Consider the following 17,723-nt stretch of genomic DNA (forward strand, 5'->3'; position numbering starts at 1 on the left):
GGCTCCTTGCTCGTCAGGGAGCCTGCTTCTTCCTCTGCCTCTGCCTGCCATTCTGTCTGCCTGTGCTTGCTCTCTCTCTCTCTGATAAAAAAAAAAAAAAAATTCTCTCTTGGTTACCATGACATTAGTCTTCCCAGTTTTCCTAATATTCAGACAGCATCTTCTTAACTCTCCTTTGTTGCCTGCACTTTTTCCCTTAATTAGTATTTGTCCTCAACTTTCACGTGTCCAGAAAAAGCAGGATTCTTTGCCATAACATTGGAGTTGGAATTCTCGCTTTCCCACTTAGCAAACTGAGCTCCTAAGCTATTTAACTGACCTTGGCCTCTATAGTCTCATCAGCGAAAAGGGACCTCTCTCTGGATAATCATCGGAAATAGAGTCATTGTACATTAAACCCATACTTCCCGTTGGCATTACGGATTAGTAGGCATAAGCTGGAATTCCAGGCCTGGAAACCCAGTTCATATCATAAGAATGTCAAAACTCAAATAAGGTGCTCTTCAAAATATTTATTAACATATAAAACTAAACAATATGAACTATGATATAAATGTTCCTTGAGGTATTTTTCTTCATGGGCTGGACTGGCCGAGGTTTCTTAGACTCTTAGTTTAATGAAGTTTGGACAGAACATGTCATCTTTTCCTGGTAAATCTTCCTAGAGCATACATAGATATTTTTCCTTATTCCAGAGACCTTTGAACTGCATTGAAAATTAGGGTCATCTGCCACAAAGAAAAAAAAAGTTCAATGATGTTCAGATGAATGCTTCTCAAAGTTTTAAAAAGCTAATTGCTGGGAAAGGGGCAGTTTCAATGATGTCTTACTTCTCCATTTTTATAAAAATCTACCTTGCTGAGCTTCTGAGAAGTTTCTAACAACATAACCGGGTTTGCAGGAGAAACTTCTAGATCCACTCACTCTGCAGGGTCAAATCAGTTATGGTGATGTTTTTTACAGTTATACAAATGCCTCAAAATACTGAGTGAGAGTTTCCTCCAAATTCCTAGTTCCAGGCTTCACTTACAATTTTCACAATATCCAAAACACGTCCAAAAATTCTTTTTTGATCCATCCTTTGTTGATTGCTTTAATTGGTCTTTAAAAATTTCACACATAAAAATATCTTAGGGATGCAATCACTTATTTGATCTGTTGACTAAAGTTAAGGAGATGCTTTGTGGAGATGAATTGGGGAGGAAGAAAACTACTCTAATGTCAGGATGCTGCTGCTTTAAGGATTAGGAGACAACTGAAAGCGGTACCCAAATCCAGGTGTTAGCAATATTTAAGTACCATTATTTCTTCACCTCTGGAACAGAGTGAAAACCAACGCTTCAGAACTGGCTCTTCAAGACATTAGCTCCCTAGTTAAAAGGGGATGCCTTGGATTCATGTCAAGTTAAAGGTAAGGCAATTTAATTTGTAGTCAACTGCAATGTATGATTCCTCCTACCTACCTACATAGTCAATATTTTAAAATCTTTCTTTACTAAAGTCAGTTTTCCAAAACAGTAGTTAGAGATCTGTCTCAAATAGTAACAGGCCCTTACATTTTGGTTAACTTTTCTGGAAAATTCTTCAATGCTTCCATATTAGCACTTGTAGTTTCCTCCTGATGTTATGCTAACAAGTTCTCATTCTATTATATAAAAACAAAAACTGTTTAGTGTACAGTGCTCCCAACTAATGAAATCCCTATTCTCGTGTGGCTGTCCACAGGGGTCCTAGTTCAGGCCCTTTACTCTTACCGAGTCAGTACAATGACTTTGAAATCAGTCTAAATGTCATTCCCTGGATCTACTCTCTGCTCTACCACCACCAGCATCTTTGCAAGCTAAGTAATTGTCCTTTGAGCTATCACTCTACCTGCAGAATCCCTCCAACATAGCACTTATCAGATTTTATTGTCATTTTATGTTTACATGGGTCTCCTTGATTTTATTCTGAGTACTGAGGGGCAAAGACTATTTCTTACAAGTCTTTGGTCTACCAGTTAGTACACAAAAGGCATTCAACCTAAGTATCCTGTGGTGAATATGAGCCCAACTCGATCAGCTTTTAGATGGCTTAAGAATTCTTTCCTAGAAAACCAGACTTTTTTCTACTTAATCTAATATTCTTAAACAATATGAAAAATTTACTGCAAATATCAACTTGGAAAACACCTGATTTTTTTTTCTTTGAAGCTAGCGCATTAGAAAAATGCACCTTAGTGACTTTGAGTGACCCTAATGTACACTGATTATACTTTTTATAGTTTTGTCTTCAGTGACTACTGAAATGTTACCTACTCCAGTCTCTGCAGTATGTTTTCCTCAACCCCACCTATCAGAGTTTTTATCTCATTTACCTGTCTGCACTAATTCCTCTCACACCTCTAAAATGTGCTTTTTAACATGTCATAAGCTTCAAAGCTAAAGTAATTAAGCTTATTAGAAATGGTTATAGTGGGAAGAAAGAGACCTTAATCAACAGAAATTATGTACCCTTGATCAAAAAGCACAAGGATCTTGCGAAATCCTTTTTGTTTTTTTTTTTTTGTTTTGTTTCATTTTTTTTGTTGGGGGGTGGGGGAAATCCACTCTAAGCTCTAAGGCCTTTGCTGCTTACTCTGGTTCTAATCTGTATCAGAAAAAGATGTCACATAGAATTAGCACTGTTTATCACTTAAATTTGCACTCTCAGTTCTTAAAAAATCTAGCCTAGTTGAGTTACAGCCTTACTTTGAAGCTCTTGTGTGACTCAGCTTAAATTAGAAAGCTGGGTCTTTTTATCCACTTAATATCTAAAGCTATTTTAAACTACATTATCTTACATTTCTAGCAGATCAAATGCATAATATGCAATGTGATACACAAATATTAAATATTTACAGTGACAAAAAGTTTGTGGTTGATGGACAAATTTTCTTCCAATTACCAAATGTAACTAATATAGCCTAAAACTCATCATTAAATAATGTTCCATATTCTATCAAAAACTGTGCCCTCTTTTAGTATTTTATATACATTATACTCTACTAAACGTTAAAATGTAGTGATACTAGAGACAAAATGGTAGAAAACAGGCATCACAAGGAATTAGACAATTAAGGTAAGCTCAGAGTGACTTTTAATATGCCAATCAATGTTAATAAAACACAAGTCAAACAGACAAGTGCAAACAAATTGTAAACCAAAATTAATAGGAAAACAAATAATAGACAAATTCTATGTTTTTGTTTTTTGCAATGTCTGGTTAGCCAGTATTATTAGTCAAATGGCTTATCATTGATAAAATATATTTTGTGTAAAGCTTGGAATAGTCAGAAGTCATTCTGGCATTTCAAATAGCTATATACACTATCACCAAGATTAGTTTATATACACAAATATTGAAGAGAAACTGGGCAAAACATTTAAAAACAGACTAACAATACAATCAAGTACAAAACTTGGGTAGAGGGAGGGAACATTTTAAAAAAGAGTCAGGGAAGGGCATTATCAGGAAAAATTACAAAACCAGTAATAATTATACTACATTAATACAGCAATCCAAAAGGGAAAAAAAGGTGCATTACTCCAATGCACTAGCTTCAAAGTTCAAAGAAAAAAAGGCAAATAGCTGCTTGTCATCAAGAGCAGCTATGTATTTCACATAATTGTTTTCCAAAAAAGCCTATTAACAATGATTGTTTAATGCTACAATTTTACAGCAAAGACAAAACTAAAATAGCAGCAAATTCACAAGGCAATACTTCCACAGAATTATCATTCCATGGTTGATGCAATGCCTACAAAGTGCTCCCAGTTGGATATACAAGTATAATTCACAATTAAAAAAAAAAAGAAATATAAGATTGACACACAGGTACATTGAAGGCTGAGTAGTACTGAGTCTCTTAGCATTCCCCTTCTCAAAGGGAGAATATGTTTGTAATAAAGCCCCTGCATCCCTTTTACAGGTCACTACAGGGAAAGACACCTTTTATTACAATGCAACAGCAAACTATAAGCAGCACACCACCACAGTGGTTAACCCTGGAAAGGCTGGTGTAACATCCAACAGTCACTGATATCCTACAGAAGACAGACTAGTAAGACTAGACGAAAGCCTGATATACCACTGGTCAAGATACAGCTTTCAACTGTAATTCACAAATAAAAGTTCTAAAAGGTATTTCAGTAAAACTACTGACACCGATTGAGAAAGTAATTGCAAACTGGATTCTAGCAGTGATTTCAACCTAGCTTCCTCTTGTCACAGTTTTTTGGGGGAGGTGGGAATTGAGTAGTTCAGTATATGGTAAGGCTGACAGAGCGGTTCATTTTCTTTCCAATAAGTCGAGATGTTCTATTACTCTGGGTGGTGGACCTAGTGGTCATCCGATCAGTGAAGAGTGCTCTTTCCTCAGCTGCAGCTTTGGCCATCTGAGCTTTCTTGAGTTCTCTAAGAACATAAAAATAGGAAACAAGACTTTTCACCTATTGTATTAATCCTAGGAAGGATCCTAAGAGGCCAAACACAAACTATATTATCAGCTGGGAGATCTTATTAGCATGCTATGATTAGAATAATAATAATTAGTTTATTAAGATACAACTGAGGAAAAAAATTACAGTATGAAACTTTAGCTTGTGCTCAAACAACTTAAATTTATGAAATGATTTTATTTTGTGTTCTCAGAATTAAAATATCATATATACTTGGACCTAAGTAATAAAGATGTTAGTAATGACAGAATTGTAATACAAAATAATTTCAACCAGAACTCTAATTCATATTGTGAAAATATTACATAATAGAGATGAAAGGAAACTTCTACTTCCCATTTGTATAAACTGTGATGGCTATCAAATTAGTGGCAAATAAACCTTTTATATTTCAAGTCAGTTTTTATTAGGTTAAAATCAGCAATAAAGCAAATGAATTAGAATTATCATTCCCATCAATTTTCTGAAATGTCAAAAGTCATTCAAAATATGAGACTCATCTACTAACTTAACTGATACTCATTTAATCCCTCCATAAAAAATGAATAGAACGAATGAAGGAAACTTAATCTACGGTGAGACTTTAAGGGGGAAAAAAAAGCCTGTCTATTGTACAGGCTCACTTAGTTTTTGCTGTAAGTTAAGGATTGGGGATTAATACCACTTGCAAATACATGCTAGTCTTAAAAATTTTTTAAGTCCATAATTTCCAAGTTTAGGAACAATACCAAGTCATATGTCACAAATAATTTAAGGCAGAAATCCCCAAAATTTAACTGTATAACATACCAAACCACTACAGCCTTCACTGACAGAAAACCTAAATCATTGCTCATTAAAATTTGAAAATGAAAATGAGAAAGTTAAAACAAACATTCCATAAAACTCTCACTTACTTCTGTAAAAGTGAATTTTTGAATTTTTCAGCATTCAATTCTATTCGTAATTGTTCTGCACTTTTTCTAGAAGCAGACAGCAATACTGAGTGCTTTACCAGTGCCATTGCTGAAGGTCTTTTCTCAGGATCTGGATGAATCATAACCTTAGAAAGAGAAGTAAAAATAAGGCAAAGACATGCAATTTAAGAAATATAAAACCATGTCAATAAAAAGTGCATTATATACCAAAAATGCTCACTTTTAGCAAATCTGTAAACTCTTGGGAAAGCACTTGAGGAATCCGAGGTAATCTACCCTGTCTGATTTCATGCCATTGGTCTCCATTTCTGGGAAGAGGTTCAGCTCCAGCAGCACATACCACTGTGAGGGCAAGGGCAAAAATATCCGCTTTTGGTAGATGAGTATAATTCTGTAAAATTATTAAAAAAAAAAATTTTTAAGGGAATATAAAAATGGCCAAAATAAAGTAGAATTACACTTCAGGGATGACTTAGGTGAGAAATAAGACTAAATTAAAATATCCAGTGCCACATTTAACCTTTAAAACCTATTCAGAGAAGAAGTTAAATTTGAGGAGATTTTTAATATCACAAATACATACACAATCAGGGAGATGAGTAAAAGTAAATGCCTTCTCTCTTTCAATAGTCCAATTCATCTCTCAGAATAAACTCCTATCCTGGGGCACTTATATATGAATACAGGAGACATACATACATTGACAAGTTACAAATACATATATAATTATGAAAAACAAAGGGATCATGCAATTTATTTGTTCTGCTTGTTCTACTTTCATTCTAAACTGTTATCAAGAAATATTTTGTCATACTTTTTTTTAGGTCACACTTTTTCAAACAGTACTATTAACTATATGCTATAATTTATTTAACCATTTCTCTATTGCTAAACATTTACATTGTTCTCAATTTATTTGTATATGAACATTTCTGTGGATAAGACTCCTAGAAAGGAAATTCTGGGTAAAAGGATACAGCATTTTAAAATGTTGATAGATACAAATACTTTGATCTCCTAAAAGGCTATGCCATTTTACAGTTGCACCAGTAGTGTATGTGAACTTCTTTTATAACTCCATCATTGTTGAACACTATAAATCTTTGCCTTTACTGAATTTTGCTAGATTAAATATCCCTGGCTGATGGTTTAGGCTTTCTTTAAGATTTTACTAGTTATTAGAGCTTAAAATTTTAATATGTCTGCATTATTATAAAACAAATAGCATTATTAAAGAAAAAAACTACCTCTTGCAAAACTTCATTTGCAAGAAACCGGCTATCACCCTCTTCAACTTGTGGACTAGAGATCCTTGTTACGTGTCCAAGATCACCTATAAGTATTGAAAAAAATAGAGTCAAGAGTCAAATAGGCTCTTTCTTTATTTTTAAGGCAATAATCTGGTTATCTTTCTTTCTTACCTATTTTAAACATAACTTTGTTGGAAGCCCAGTCATCTTCATCTCCTTCTTCAGAGGAAGCATTGGGGATTGAGGTTCGAGATATGAAAATATTACCTGTCAAACAGTTATTTATGTCAGCTGCACTAACAATTAATAGTGTAACCAAAACTCATAAACAAGGCCATACATCAAAATCATCCCAAAAGCTTTCAAACATATAGATTTTCATATGTTCTACCCTAAAGCCCAATGAGAATAAGAATCTCAGGAGAGAGGAAATGGGTTGTATTTTCTAAGGAACATATTTTCTGGCCTAGTACTGATCTTTGAACACCTGGAAACCACTTCCTTAGACTCTAATCTATACATTGATCTTTAGTTTTAACTACATAGAAACAATACAAAAAAGGCAATAACGTAGTAATCGGTGGTGCTTCCAAATCATAAATTTTAACCTAATGCTAGGGGCTGGTATGAAAAATACAAGTAATATAACTTGAGTTTGGCTGTATCTACATCCCAATGTGGCTCTGTGGTTCCTCTACTATACATACACTTTTCTTCTTCAAATTCAGGTAAGTTCATGATTAACATTAAGTTTCAGTCACAGATTTCATTTTAATAGTTTTACCAATGTAAATAAATAAGTAATGTAAATGTAAAATGTAAATAAACTACTGAGTTTATAAATGTTACACTCACTTAAGTCATCTTTCAATTTCACTTTATTTATGGAATTACTTATTTTTCAATGGTATTTATAAATTTGAAATTTTAAAACTCCACATCTTAATATTTTCAACTTTTGTACTTATAAGGATCTACTATGTTTGTCTGACACTTAAAACAAGGTATGAGTGAGTATAGGCAAACCTTACTAATTTCTATTTACTGCCATCAATTCAAATATTATTTTTTCCCCATTTGAAAAATAAAAATTTTAGTGAGTTATTAACATACAGATAAATTCTTCACATAATTGTGTAAAATGATTTAAATTCTCATGAATCACACATTTCCGTAGACAAAAACAAAACAAAAAAACCTTCATTAAGTTCAACTTAGAAATACCTAGCCTAGGGGCACCTGGGTGGCTCAGTGGGTTAAGCTGCTGCCTTCTGCTTAAGTCATGATCTCAGGGTCCTGGGATCGAGTCCCGCATTGGGCTCTCTGCTCAGCAGGGAGCCTGCTTCCCTCTTTCTCTCTCTCTCTGCCCGCCTCTCTGTCTACGTGTGATCTCTCTCTGTCAAATAAATAAATAAAATGTTTAAAAAAAAAAAATACCTAGCCTAAAATTCATACTTGAATTCATCAATCTGTTAGTTTTAACTTCCAATTTATAGGAAACATAGGGGAAAAAGGAGTAAGATAAATGATGCAAGGGAGCAACCAATCAAATCCATAAAAAAGGACATCTTATATGACAAAGTCCATATCAGTATTATTTTTTTAAGGCAGAGGAAGGGCAAAACCTAAAGGGTGGGGGAGGGGGGTGGGAAATAGAAGCAGATGGAATGCATGGTCCTGAAAACGGATACCAGTTTGGACAAGTAAACCAAAAAGACTTGGGTCACCTGGAAAAAATTTTAATATGATCTAGCTATTAGAAAAGATGAAAATTTACTGAAACAAAAAGGTAGAGTTGACTTACAACTTTTAAAAGTACACATTATGAGGTTATTTTAATAAAATGAGAGGGATGTGCACGCTGTTATAGCTGCATTCACTTGCACCCTTTTAAAAATGCAAGATAACCATACTGCATATGCCATTTGTTTTCTGAATAATGCAGTAACACTTTCATGGTATACAGGCTAGAAATATCACCATGTTTACATAGCACTTAAGTTTCCAAAAATATGTTCAAATATCTCATTTTATTCTAACAAACCTGTTAGCAGCACCAGCACTATTTTGTAACTATAGTTCTATAACCTAGAAGAGAGGGACTTTAAACAATAGGACTTTAAACACTAGGAAGTCTTCTTAGTCTTCCCATCAGAGTCCCACTTCATGACTACGGGGTTTCCATAAGATATAGCAAATTTTTCCAACTTTTATTAAAAATGAATTGCCTCAAATACTTTGGAATAACAGGAGAAGAAGTGAAAGGAAATCATAAAACAGTATGTGGCTCAAAGGTCTTTTAAAACAACAACAAAAAACCGTAGTAAGATGTATATGTTTTCATATTTTTTTAATGAAATAATTTATTCTCTATAACACTAAAGAACACAGGTCAGAGAATTTGTAATACTTACTAGGCTTTATATCCATATGAACCAAAGACATTGAATGAATATACCTCAAGCCCCGGCCAACTTGCAAAAGGAGATCCTTCAACTCTGCTTCTGTAAAGTAACTCATGCTTCTATAGTTTTCACTTATGGCATCAGCTAAACTTCCACCTAACAAACACAGGAAAAATTAGCAATTTCCTCTTCATGAGATCTTACTTCTCTTCCCTCCATCTTTATTGAGTGGCCACAAACTCAAGAAAAAAAGTAGCATTTTATATAACCTATTCTTTTTCCTGCTTGTGAAATCTAAATTTTATTTATTCTTTCAATAAGTAATATATTCACATGGGTACAAAATAAAATGTAAAGTTTTTTTTCATCCATATACCCCAGTGGCCTACCTGGTTCTTTTTCCCAGAATAAACCAATGTTATTGGTCTCTTATATATTTTTCTCAACTCCTTTTCACACAAATGACAACATATTTTCATTATCTTGAAGATCATTCTTTACTAACATACAAAGGATACCCTGTTCTCTCTTGTGTCTCCACAGGATTTCATAGTGTAAATGAATGGCAATGTATCAGCTGGTCTCCTAATTGATGAATATTTTAAAGTAATTTCCAAGCTTTTACTACTATATACTATAGTCTAAGGAATAACTTTGTACATTGGTCATTTCACACACACATTAAACAACATATCTTATAGAAAAAAATTGCTGGTTTAAAGGGTATATATGGGGTGCCTGGGTGGCACTTGGTTGAACATCTGACTCTTGGTTTTGGCTCAGGTCATGATCTTAGGGTCGTGGGATCAAGCCCTCCCTCGAGCTGGCTGCTTATCCCTCTCTGTTCCTCTCCGTACCCAACCCTCATGCTCATGCACATACTCTAATAAATAAATAAAATCTTTTTTTTTTTAATTAAAGGATATGCTTAGTCACAAAACAATGGTAATATGTGGCTCAAGTATGTGTGTGAAACACTATCTTATATATAGAATATGTTTTTATAGCTGAGAGGGACGTTTCTCTGTTTATCCTGCTAAAAAAAGGGTTGGTATTCACACCAGCCTTGCCAAAACTACAGGGCCTTTGAAAATTCACATAAAAAAAGTAACAACGTATTCGGTTTCTGATTTCAAAATGGCCAGTACTTAAACTTTGCTAACATGTGCCTTATGTGAATTTGAGGCTTTGGAAGACAAATATGGGGCAATTTTACTTATACTTACACACACACACACACACACACACACACACACAGTTCCCATAGAGAAGCCCGTACCAATTTACACTCCCATCATTAACGTATGAGAAAAACAGTTTTCCCCACACCCTTGACAACAGTCTATAAATTTTATAGGTAAAAACCAGTATTTTAATAGTTTTAACTTATACTACTATTATTATGAATGAGAATAAAACCTGCTTTTGTAGGATAGGTCAAACCAACCAGTTCATTAGTTTATACTTTAAAAAAGCTTTTAAGTTTATACTCTTAAGTTTTATTAAAAACATTTTTAAGTTTATAATTTATCTTAGGAAAAGAGGAGTTACGTAAAACAAAACAAAAATCAAAAACCAAAACAAACCACTTCTGTCTAAAGCTTAGTTAGGAATAATGAAATCAGAACCAGGGTAATAAAATCAGGAAGGTATATTAGTATACATTAGTCAGGAAAGATTAGCCAGGAATACAATTTGAATAAGACTAGGTAGCAGGGCGCCTGGGTGGCTCAGTGGGTTAAGCCGCTGCCTTCGGCTCGGGTCATGATCTCAGGGTCCTGGGATCGAGTCCCGCATCTGGCTCTCTGCTCAGCAGGGAGCCTGCTTCCTTCTCTCTCTCTCTCTGCCTCTCAGTGTACTTGTAATTTCTCTCTGTCAAATAAATAAATAAAATCTTTAAAAAAAAAAAAAGACTAGGTAGCAAAATGTCCAATGTATTTTAAAAATAAAAATAAATCAGACACCTCAGTATTTTAGACTTAAGTATGTTCTCTATACTCATAACAAATATTGAGCTGCAGGAAAAGGGGCTCTAGAAGGGAGGTCTATAAAAGGGCTTGAAGTCCTAGTCTAAGTTTAATAAGCATTTGAGTGTATCTACCAGCTATAGCTAGGTCAGTTCCTTCTATTTCACTGCTGAAAGGCAAAGAGAAGTAAGAAGAGCAAGACACTCATCTGATATTTCACATTCTCTTCCCCTACCCATCAACATTTTCCCACACTTGATTACAGGGTAAAAATTTCAGTCTATCACCAAACCAAGACAAAAGGCTTAAAATGTAAATGACTATTTGAGATAATAAGGAAACTTAGTAAAGATAAAGGACATCAGTTAATCACCATGTATAAGTGAAATAATAGAATGATTTCCCGTAGAACTGTGGAAAGCGATCTGAAGATCAGGCCTATTATTAGTACATTCAAAGCTTTATGTGGAGAGAACAATGATGGCAGAAGGAAATAGAAGAGTTTAGGAATGTATATAGGTAGCTTCATTTCCTTTCATCTAAACAGAAAAGACAACTAATCTAAGAGGCAACCCTTTTCACACAGGTCAATTTATTTTTAAAGATCTGTGTATTCTTTAAGTGTTTTATACTGTTCCAAATTAATAAACTGTTACAAAATATTATTTTATAATCTAACTGTATTACAAGACAGGGTTTTGTTTTATTTTGTTTTTTAGGACAAGGTCTTTATAATCTGAGAGGGCAGGACATCAACTCACCCCTCCCTATCCCCTCAGGCCCAAAGTTTTTCAAAATCATCTGAATTATATAACCACATTATTTATTTGGTGGATTGTTACAAATGTGTGATCCCTGGACCGCTACTGAAATACTTGTTAAGAGGACCAACTACATCAACAAAGTGAAAGGGAGAAAGAAACCAGAAGATGGCATCTAGCAAACATCTAGTGGAAAAGACATGGTCAAACTGCCCTATATTAAGTGCAGTAACTGAAAACTGAAGGTTAAGAAACAGATTGGTCCACAAGGTCATGATAGCTACATAAATATTCTGATGATATGAATAGAAACATTTCAAGAGATGTGTGAAACAAATTAGCGCCAATGCTATATACTGAGCACTTCGTTTTTCAAGTACAGAGAATTAATATAATGACAACTCAACAAAAAGCTAGGTGTGAGAAATGGATCTTTTACTTCCGTTTTGTTCAATGTTTTTAAATACTGAAAACCTGAATCCACTACCTACACCACTTATTTATTAACAAGCTATGAGAAGGCTGGTCTTGTTGAAGGAAAAAATAACGAGAATAATAAAAAAAAAGAAACAAACCTTTGCTATCACCTCCCAACTGCTCACTAAATTCCAAATTCTCTAATATTCACAGAAGATATAGAGAAATGGAAACCCAGCATATATAAAGATTTACCTATTTAATAATAGGTACTTACAAGAATCAGAATTGAGACTAGGGTTTTGATAAAGATTTAATTAAGAAGGGGGGAACAAAGTTGGTCCTTGAGGGACTTTTTGAAAATTGAAAGCTCTCCAGAGGTCCAAAGTTGATCCTCTACAGAAGCTTTGTTTCTTGTTTTGGGGACGAAATGAGGGAGAGAGGCACAGCTAGAGAACAAAAGGCATAACTTAACAGAAAATTATGAGAGGATTCTAATGGTAAACTAGGTTGGAAAAAATGGGAATGGGGGGCAAGATTATAGAATACTTTAACAAATGGCTGAAGTTGAAACAATGGAGAGTTACAGTCACTTTATGATTAACCAGCATCAGTTTTAACTTCATTTCATAAAATGAAATGGAAAGGGAAGGCTAAAATGAATTGAACCTATATTATGTACTACCATACCCTACGTACACTATGCTACATGCTAGGGATGCCAAAATATGTATGGCAAGACCACTGTCCTCTCAAGATCAGTTTGACTAACAGGCACACTACCATGCACAATTCTACTACTGAAGTAACCGGGACAAGGTTTTCAATCTTTTCTTAATATCCAGGTAAGCAATGAACTTCACTGAAACTCAGGTTAGGCTTCTTCAATTTATAAAAAAGATAGGCTCTCTTTGAATTTATAAGAGATAAAAGAGGCATAGAATTAGAGCAGGATTTCAAATAAAAACGATTTCCTCAGTGTTCATTTTTTTGAGCTCACAAATCTGTAACAGAACCAACATATTACTCACCATTACAATATTCATTCTGTATAAGCATATGATCATCTTCTGCCCATGCAGAGAAATATCGAACTACATGAGAATGTTGTCCAAGCACTGCATGAGCATATACTTCCCTCAAAGCGTTCTGCCTAGGAGAAATTTGAGATTGATAGAATGGTAAATCATTTTTGTTCAAGCCTAAACTGAACAAATTTATCTGACTTCATAAGAGAAACTTAACTTCTGTCATCAATCATTATGCTGAAGGATAACTTGCTTAAGAGAGAGGGGGTGAGAACCTCTGTACCAGATTTTTCTAAAGGATTCCATTAAAGAAGAATGTTACAAATAAGGAACCTTGCTGGCCCTAGAACTTGGGAAAAATGAAACTCCATTTTACTCTGAATTCATGGATGCTATCAGAACAAAGAAATTTAAGTTAGGTTTCAAGGGGCGGTTGGGTGGCTCAGTGGGCCTCTGCCTTCGGCTCGGGTCATGATCCCAGGGTCCTGGCAACGGGCTCTCTGCTCAGCAGGGAGCCTGCTTCTCTGCCTACCTCTCTGCCTACTTGTGATCTCTGTCTGTCAAATAAATAAATAAAGTCTTAAAAAAAAAAAGTTAGGTTTCAAAATCAGACTACTCATATAATTCTTCCAAGTCCAATAAGAATTAATGGCAAAAAATGAAAAGGACATGATTAAATTATTATAGCTTCTCAAAAGTGAAAGAATCTTAGTGCTTGATTATGTAAAACCTTAAGGTTTGTTAACACCATAGGGAATAAAAAAGCAAAAGACAAAATTTTTAATACATACTCATCAACAGAGCCAGCCAATGGCTTTTTTGATCGTTTAATGGCATAAATGCATCCATCCAGCCTCTTCACACACTTAAACACTGAACCAAATTCTCCAGAGCCAATTTTCTCTAGCTCATGAAATTCTGTTGTATACCGAGACTTCATATTGCTTTCAGTAATTGTAATTCTCTGTAATAAAAAAGCGTATCCATATACGTAATACAAAGATATAAAAATGATTTTTTGCTATGATGATAGCACTGTATGTGAAACTTAAAAGTCATTATATCTTATGTTTTAATGGATATTTAAAATGTATATATGGAAACTTGTTAAGAAGTAGAAAATGAAATCTCAGAAACAATAAAAAGAAAATGAAAAGATATTTACTTTAGCAGGTCTTGTTTCATCTTCAAACTCATAATCACTGGCCTCCATGTCTTCACCACAAGAACTGAAAAATATTATGTATTTTTCCATCAAGAGATCTAACAGACACATCAACTAGAAATCCAAAACTTAATCTGATAGGTGTACGGTGAAATTATATTTTAATGAATAGAAACAGACAAGAAAGAGCGTCTGGGTGGCTCAGTCAGTTAAGCAAGCCTTCAGCTTGGGTCATGATCCCAGGGTTCTGGGACTGAGTCCTGTGTCCAGCTCCCTGCTCAGCAGGGAGTCTGCTTCTCCTTCTGCCCCTCTCCACAGCCTGTGTTTATGCACATGCTCTCTCTCCCCCAAATAAATAAAATCTTTTTATTTATTTATTTAATTTATTTGATAGAGAGATCACAAGTAGGCAGAGAGGCAGGCAGAGAGAGAGGGGGAAGCAGGCTCCCTGCTGAGCAGAGAGCCGGATGTGGGACTCGATCTCAGGACCCCAAGATCATGACCTGAGTCAAAGGCAGCGGCTTAACCCACTGAGCCACCCAGGCGCCCCCAAATAAATAAAATCTTAAATAAAAAACGATAAGCACTTAATTTTATAATCACAAGATATGGCTCAGCTGATGAAAATGCTGTCCCTGCTGAAATATACTTATTAACTACAAGCCAACACCACTACACATATCAAAATTAAAGTCTAAATCAACTCTCTCTGCCTGCCTCATTTTTGACACCAGCAGATTTTCTACAAGCTATCTAGGCTTTTTATTCCTTCCTTTTTCACACCACTACTTTTCCACAGCTGATTACTTTCCACCTACCTCTCCTGGAAAGTGGGTGCTAGCAACAGAAAAATTTCAGAGCACAAACTTCCATGTAATTCAGATGAAACTGAATTTTGATAAGTACCACAAACCAGTCGTGAGTGGTTGGGGACCACACTGTGGAATACTAAATAACTTACTCATTCCAATGTGTTCGCTTTCTTCTACGACATTGTCCTGAAGAATGAAGTAACACAGAATCTGGGGTAAAAGGATTAATATTCACTTGAGGAGTCTGTCGCATGTCAAATTCCCTTTTTCCTGATTTTTCTGTATCCATGAATAGAGAACCACCTCGGAGTTTAACAGAGCTGGAATCGATTCCTCGCGCTTTGGAGAGCAAACTCTAGGACAGGAAAAATGAAATTTTTAGTTTCCAAGTCCTACAGACAGCCTTCTCAACCCAACCTTCAACAAGCCTTCAACAGGTCTGATAGTGTAGATCAAAGCAACACACAAGCCTCTGTCACATCTCCAGCAAAACAAACCGTGGATAACTACAGCAGTCTGAAAGGTAGATACCAACCACCCTTTCTAAAACAGATAGCCACATAAAATAGGTCTCTGACCCTAAAAACAGTAGAAATGCAGACTGAAATTAAGTTTATTCTAGAGTCCAGGAGTTAACAAAAACTTTCATTCCATCTAAAAATAGAAAGCAGTCAGGGAGCACCATAAAAGCTCCCTTCCCCCCATCCAAATAGGGCTCTGAAAACCACCTCCGGCTGACTCCTCCCCTCACTTCCAGAGGGATCATGTTTTGGGCAAGTCCCTAATAAACAGTAACGCTCCAAAAACACACTTCTTCGTTAAGTTTACGACCCACGGTACTGAAAGGGACTCAAAAAGGTACATTTTCCATATGAGTCTTATAAACGCGATACTTGTCTCAATTTCGTGATGGGTCCGCTTTTAAAATCTGCCGCTACATCTAAAGTTTCAGAAGTACTAATCTGCATACTCACTTGCTACTCAACAAACAGGTCCTCCTTCATTGTGATATATTATCAGCAATATGAGAGCACAAGGGTCCAAGAAACTCCACCGATGCTGGCTTTTAACAGCTGGATGTCCCTAATCGTTACAGTTAGGGGGACCACACATGGGCACTGCAAACCCAAGGGTGTAAACAAACGCTCACCCCAATAAATACCATGTACGGACAGTAGCTTAAATGCTACTCTGGGTTAAGGAGTCTTTTAAGACTGGAAATGCTTGGAAGGCCAGCCTTTTCTCCGGAGTCGAAGCGCAGTCCCCCTCCATACCTCAAACTTAACCCCTTAAGGTCATGACACGAAACGATAGGCGCATGAAATTTTTTAACCGAACTCCTACGTGCGCCGCCCAAATTACAGGGCCCATCACTGCGTTTAAAAGGCACCATATGGCTGCGGCGCTCAGGAGTGTCAGGTGGCCGGGCCAGCAGCACTCCAACATCCTTCCAAACCACGTTATCAGGGCCACACTCCGGGCTGACACTGTCGGAAAGGCCCCCACTCGACGGGCGTGAAATCATCAGCCACCTGGTCGGCGCCGATCAACCCCTTTGAAAGATGAAGAAGTTCCAGAAGAGGCCCATTGTTCAGTTACATAATCTTAACGGACAACTTCTGGGCAGGGCCAAAAAGAGGGGCTGCCAACTTTTTGTTGCGGCTCAGGGGAACGAGTGGGGGTGCGGCCGGGCGGTTATGTAACCGAACCCGGGCAGCGCCGCGCTCAGCTCCCGGCGCCGCGGCCTTTTTAAAAGGCTGGGCGGGCGCGGACTCCGGGGGCTCGGGGCGTCCGGGGCCCCGCGTCCTCTCACCTTGGGCGTGTGCGGTGTGTCGAAGAGCCGCAGCTTGCGGAAGGTCTTGTGCGGCGGGGTGCCTGGGTGGTCCGGCAGAGGCGAGCAGGGGCCGCCGCTAGCCCGGCGCGCCCCGCAGCGGCGCGGGGACGCGTCCCCCGCGCCGCCGCAGCACACCGGCGAGAACGAGCTGCCCAGGAAGTAGGCGGCTGCCGGCGACTTGACCGGCGACGAGGAGCCGAAACCCTCCTCCTCCCACGAGTCGCCCTCGGCCCCGCCGCCCGGCGCGTCCGCGCCCGGACAGGCGCCCCGCAGCAACATGTCCTCCTCCAGCTCCCCGGGGCTGCCGGGGGCCGGGCCGGGCGAGCGGCGGCGCTCGGGCCCGGGCTCTGTGGGGCTACGAGCGGGCGGCAGCGGCGAGTCGGGCTCTTGAAAGGCGGAATCCTCCCCGGTGCTGTGGCCGCTGCCCTCCTCCTCTTCCTCCTCTTCCTCCTCCTCACAGTCGCTGCAGGGCGAGAAGATCAGCTTCTGCCTCAAAGTGCAGGTAGCCCCTGGGCGGCGGGGCGGCGGCGGCTGCTGCCGGCTCAGGAAGCTCATCGCGCCCCTGGGACCGGGGCCGAGGACCGGAGAGCCGGAGCCGGAGGAGTCCAGGACGCGGACGGCCCAGGGGGCGGGTCCGCCACGTGCGACTGGGCGCGCCTGGTCGCCGCGGCGGCGGACCTGCGCGGTGG

At 37.7% G+C, this 17,723-nt stretch overlaps 1 protein-coding gene across 4 annotated transcripts; it reads right to left on the bottom strand.

Annotated features, from left to right (window-relative positions):
* Positions 1–497: 497 nt before the first annotated feature.
* On the bottom strand, positions 498–17,717 carry WEE1 (WEE1 G2 checkpoint kinase). 4 transcript variants are annotated; one of them, XR_001179294.2, is made up of 13 exons: positions 17,014–17,717; positions 15,350–15,555; positions 14,389–14,452; positions 14,015–14,187; positions 13,227–13,348; positions 9,060–9,206; positions 6,817–6,912; positions 6,643–6,728; positions 5,616–5,786; positions 5,375–5,520; positions 4,346–4,434; positions 1,557–1,645; positions 613–728 (listed from the first exon to the last, which is right to left on the bottom strand). XR_001179294.2 is itself a non-coding variant. In XM_004751958.3 (12 exons), the coding sequence occupies exons 1-12, from the start codon at positions 17,587–17,589 to the stop codon at positions 610–612; spliced, it is 1,995 nt and encodes a 664-aa protein (XP_004752015.2). In that variant the 5' UTR covers positions 17,590–17,717; the 3' UTR covers positions 498–609. The 4 variants fall into 4 exon arrangements, 3 of the variants coding, with proteins under 3 accessions (XP_004752015.2, XP_004752014.2, XP_004752016.2); XM_004751958.3 differs by lacking the exon at positions 1,557–1,645 and having other exon boundaries at positions 498–728; XM_004751957.3 differs by lacking the exon at positions 613–728 and having other exon boundaries at positions 742–1,645.
* Between the last annotated feature and the right edge of the window lie 6 nt (positions 17,718–17,723).

Source organism: Mustela putorius, unplaced genomic scaffold (genome assembly GCF_011764305.1).
Source record: "Mustela putorius furo isolate JIRA1106 unplaced genomic scaffold, ASM1176430v1.1 tig00003859_pilon_pilon_pilon, whole genome shotgun sequence".
NCBI lineage: Eukaryota > Metazoa > Chordata > Mammalia > Carnivora > Mustelidae > Mustela > Mustela putorius.

Excerpts from the sequence above, each read along its gene's own strand:
- WEE1 (XM_004751958.3), bottom strand. The coding sequence starts at position 17,589 with ATGAGCTTCCTGAGCCGGCAGCAGCCGCCGCCGCCCCGCCGCCCAGGG. Across the intron at positions 15,556-17,013 it reads ACACACCGCACACGCCCAAG|AGTTTGCTCTCCAAAGCGCG; the intron begins GTGAGAGGACGC and ends TTCCTGTCCTAG. Across the intron at positions 14,453-15,349 it reads AAGCGAACACATTGGAATGA|TTCTTGTGGTGAAGACATGG; the intron begins GTAAGTTATTTA and ends AATATTTTTCAG.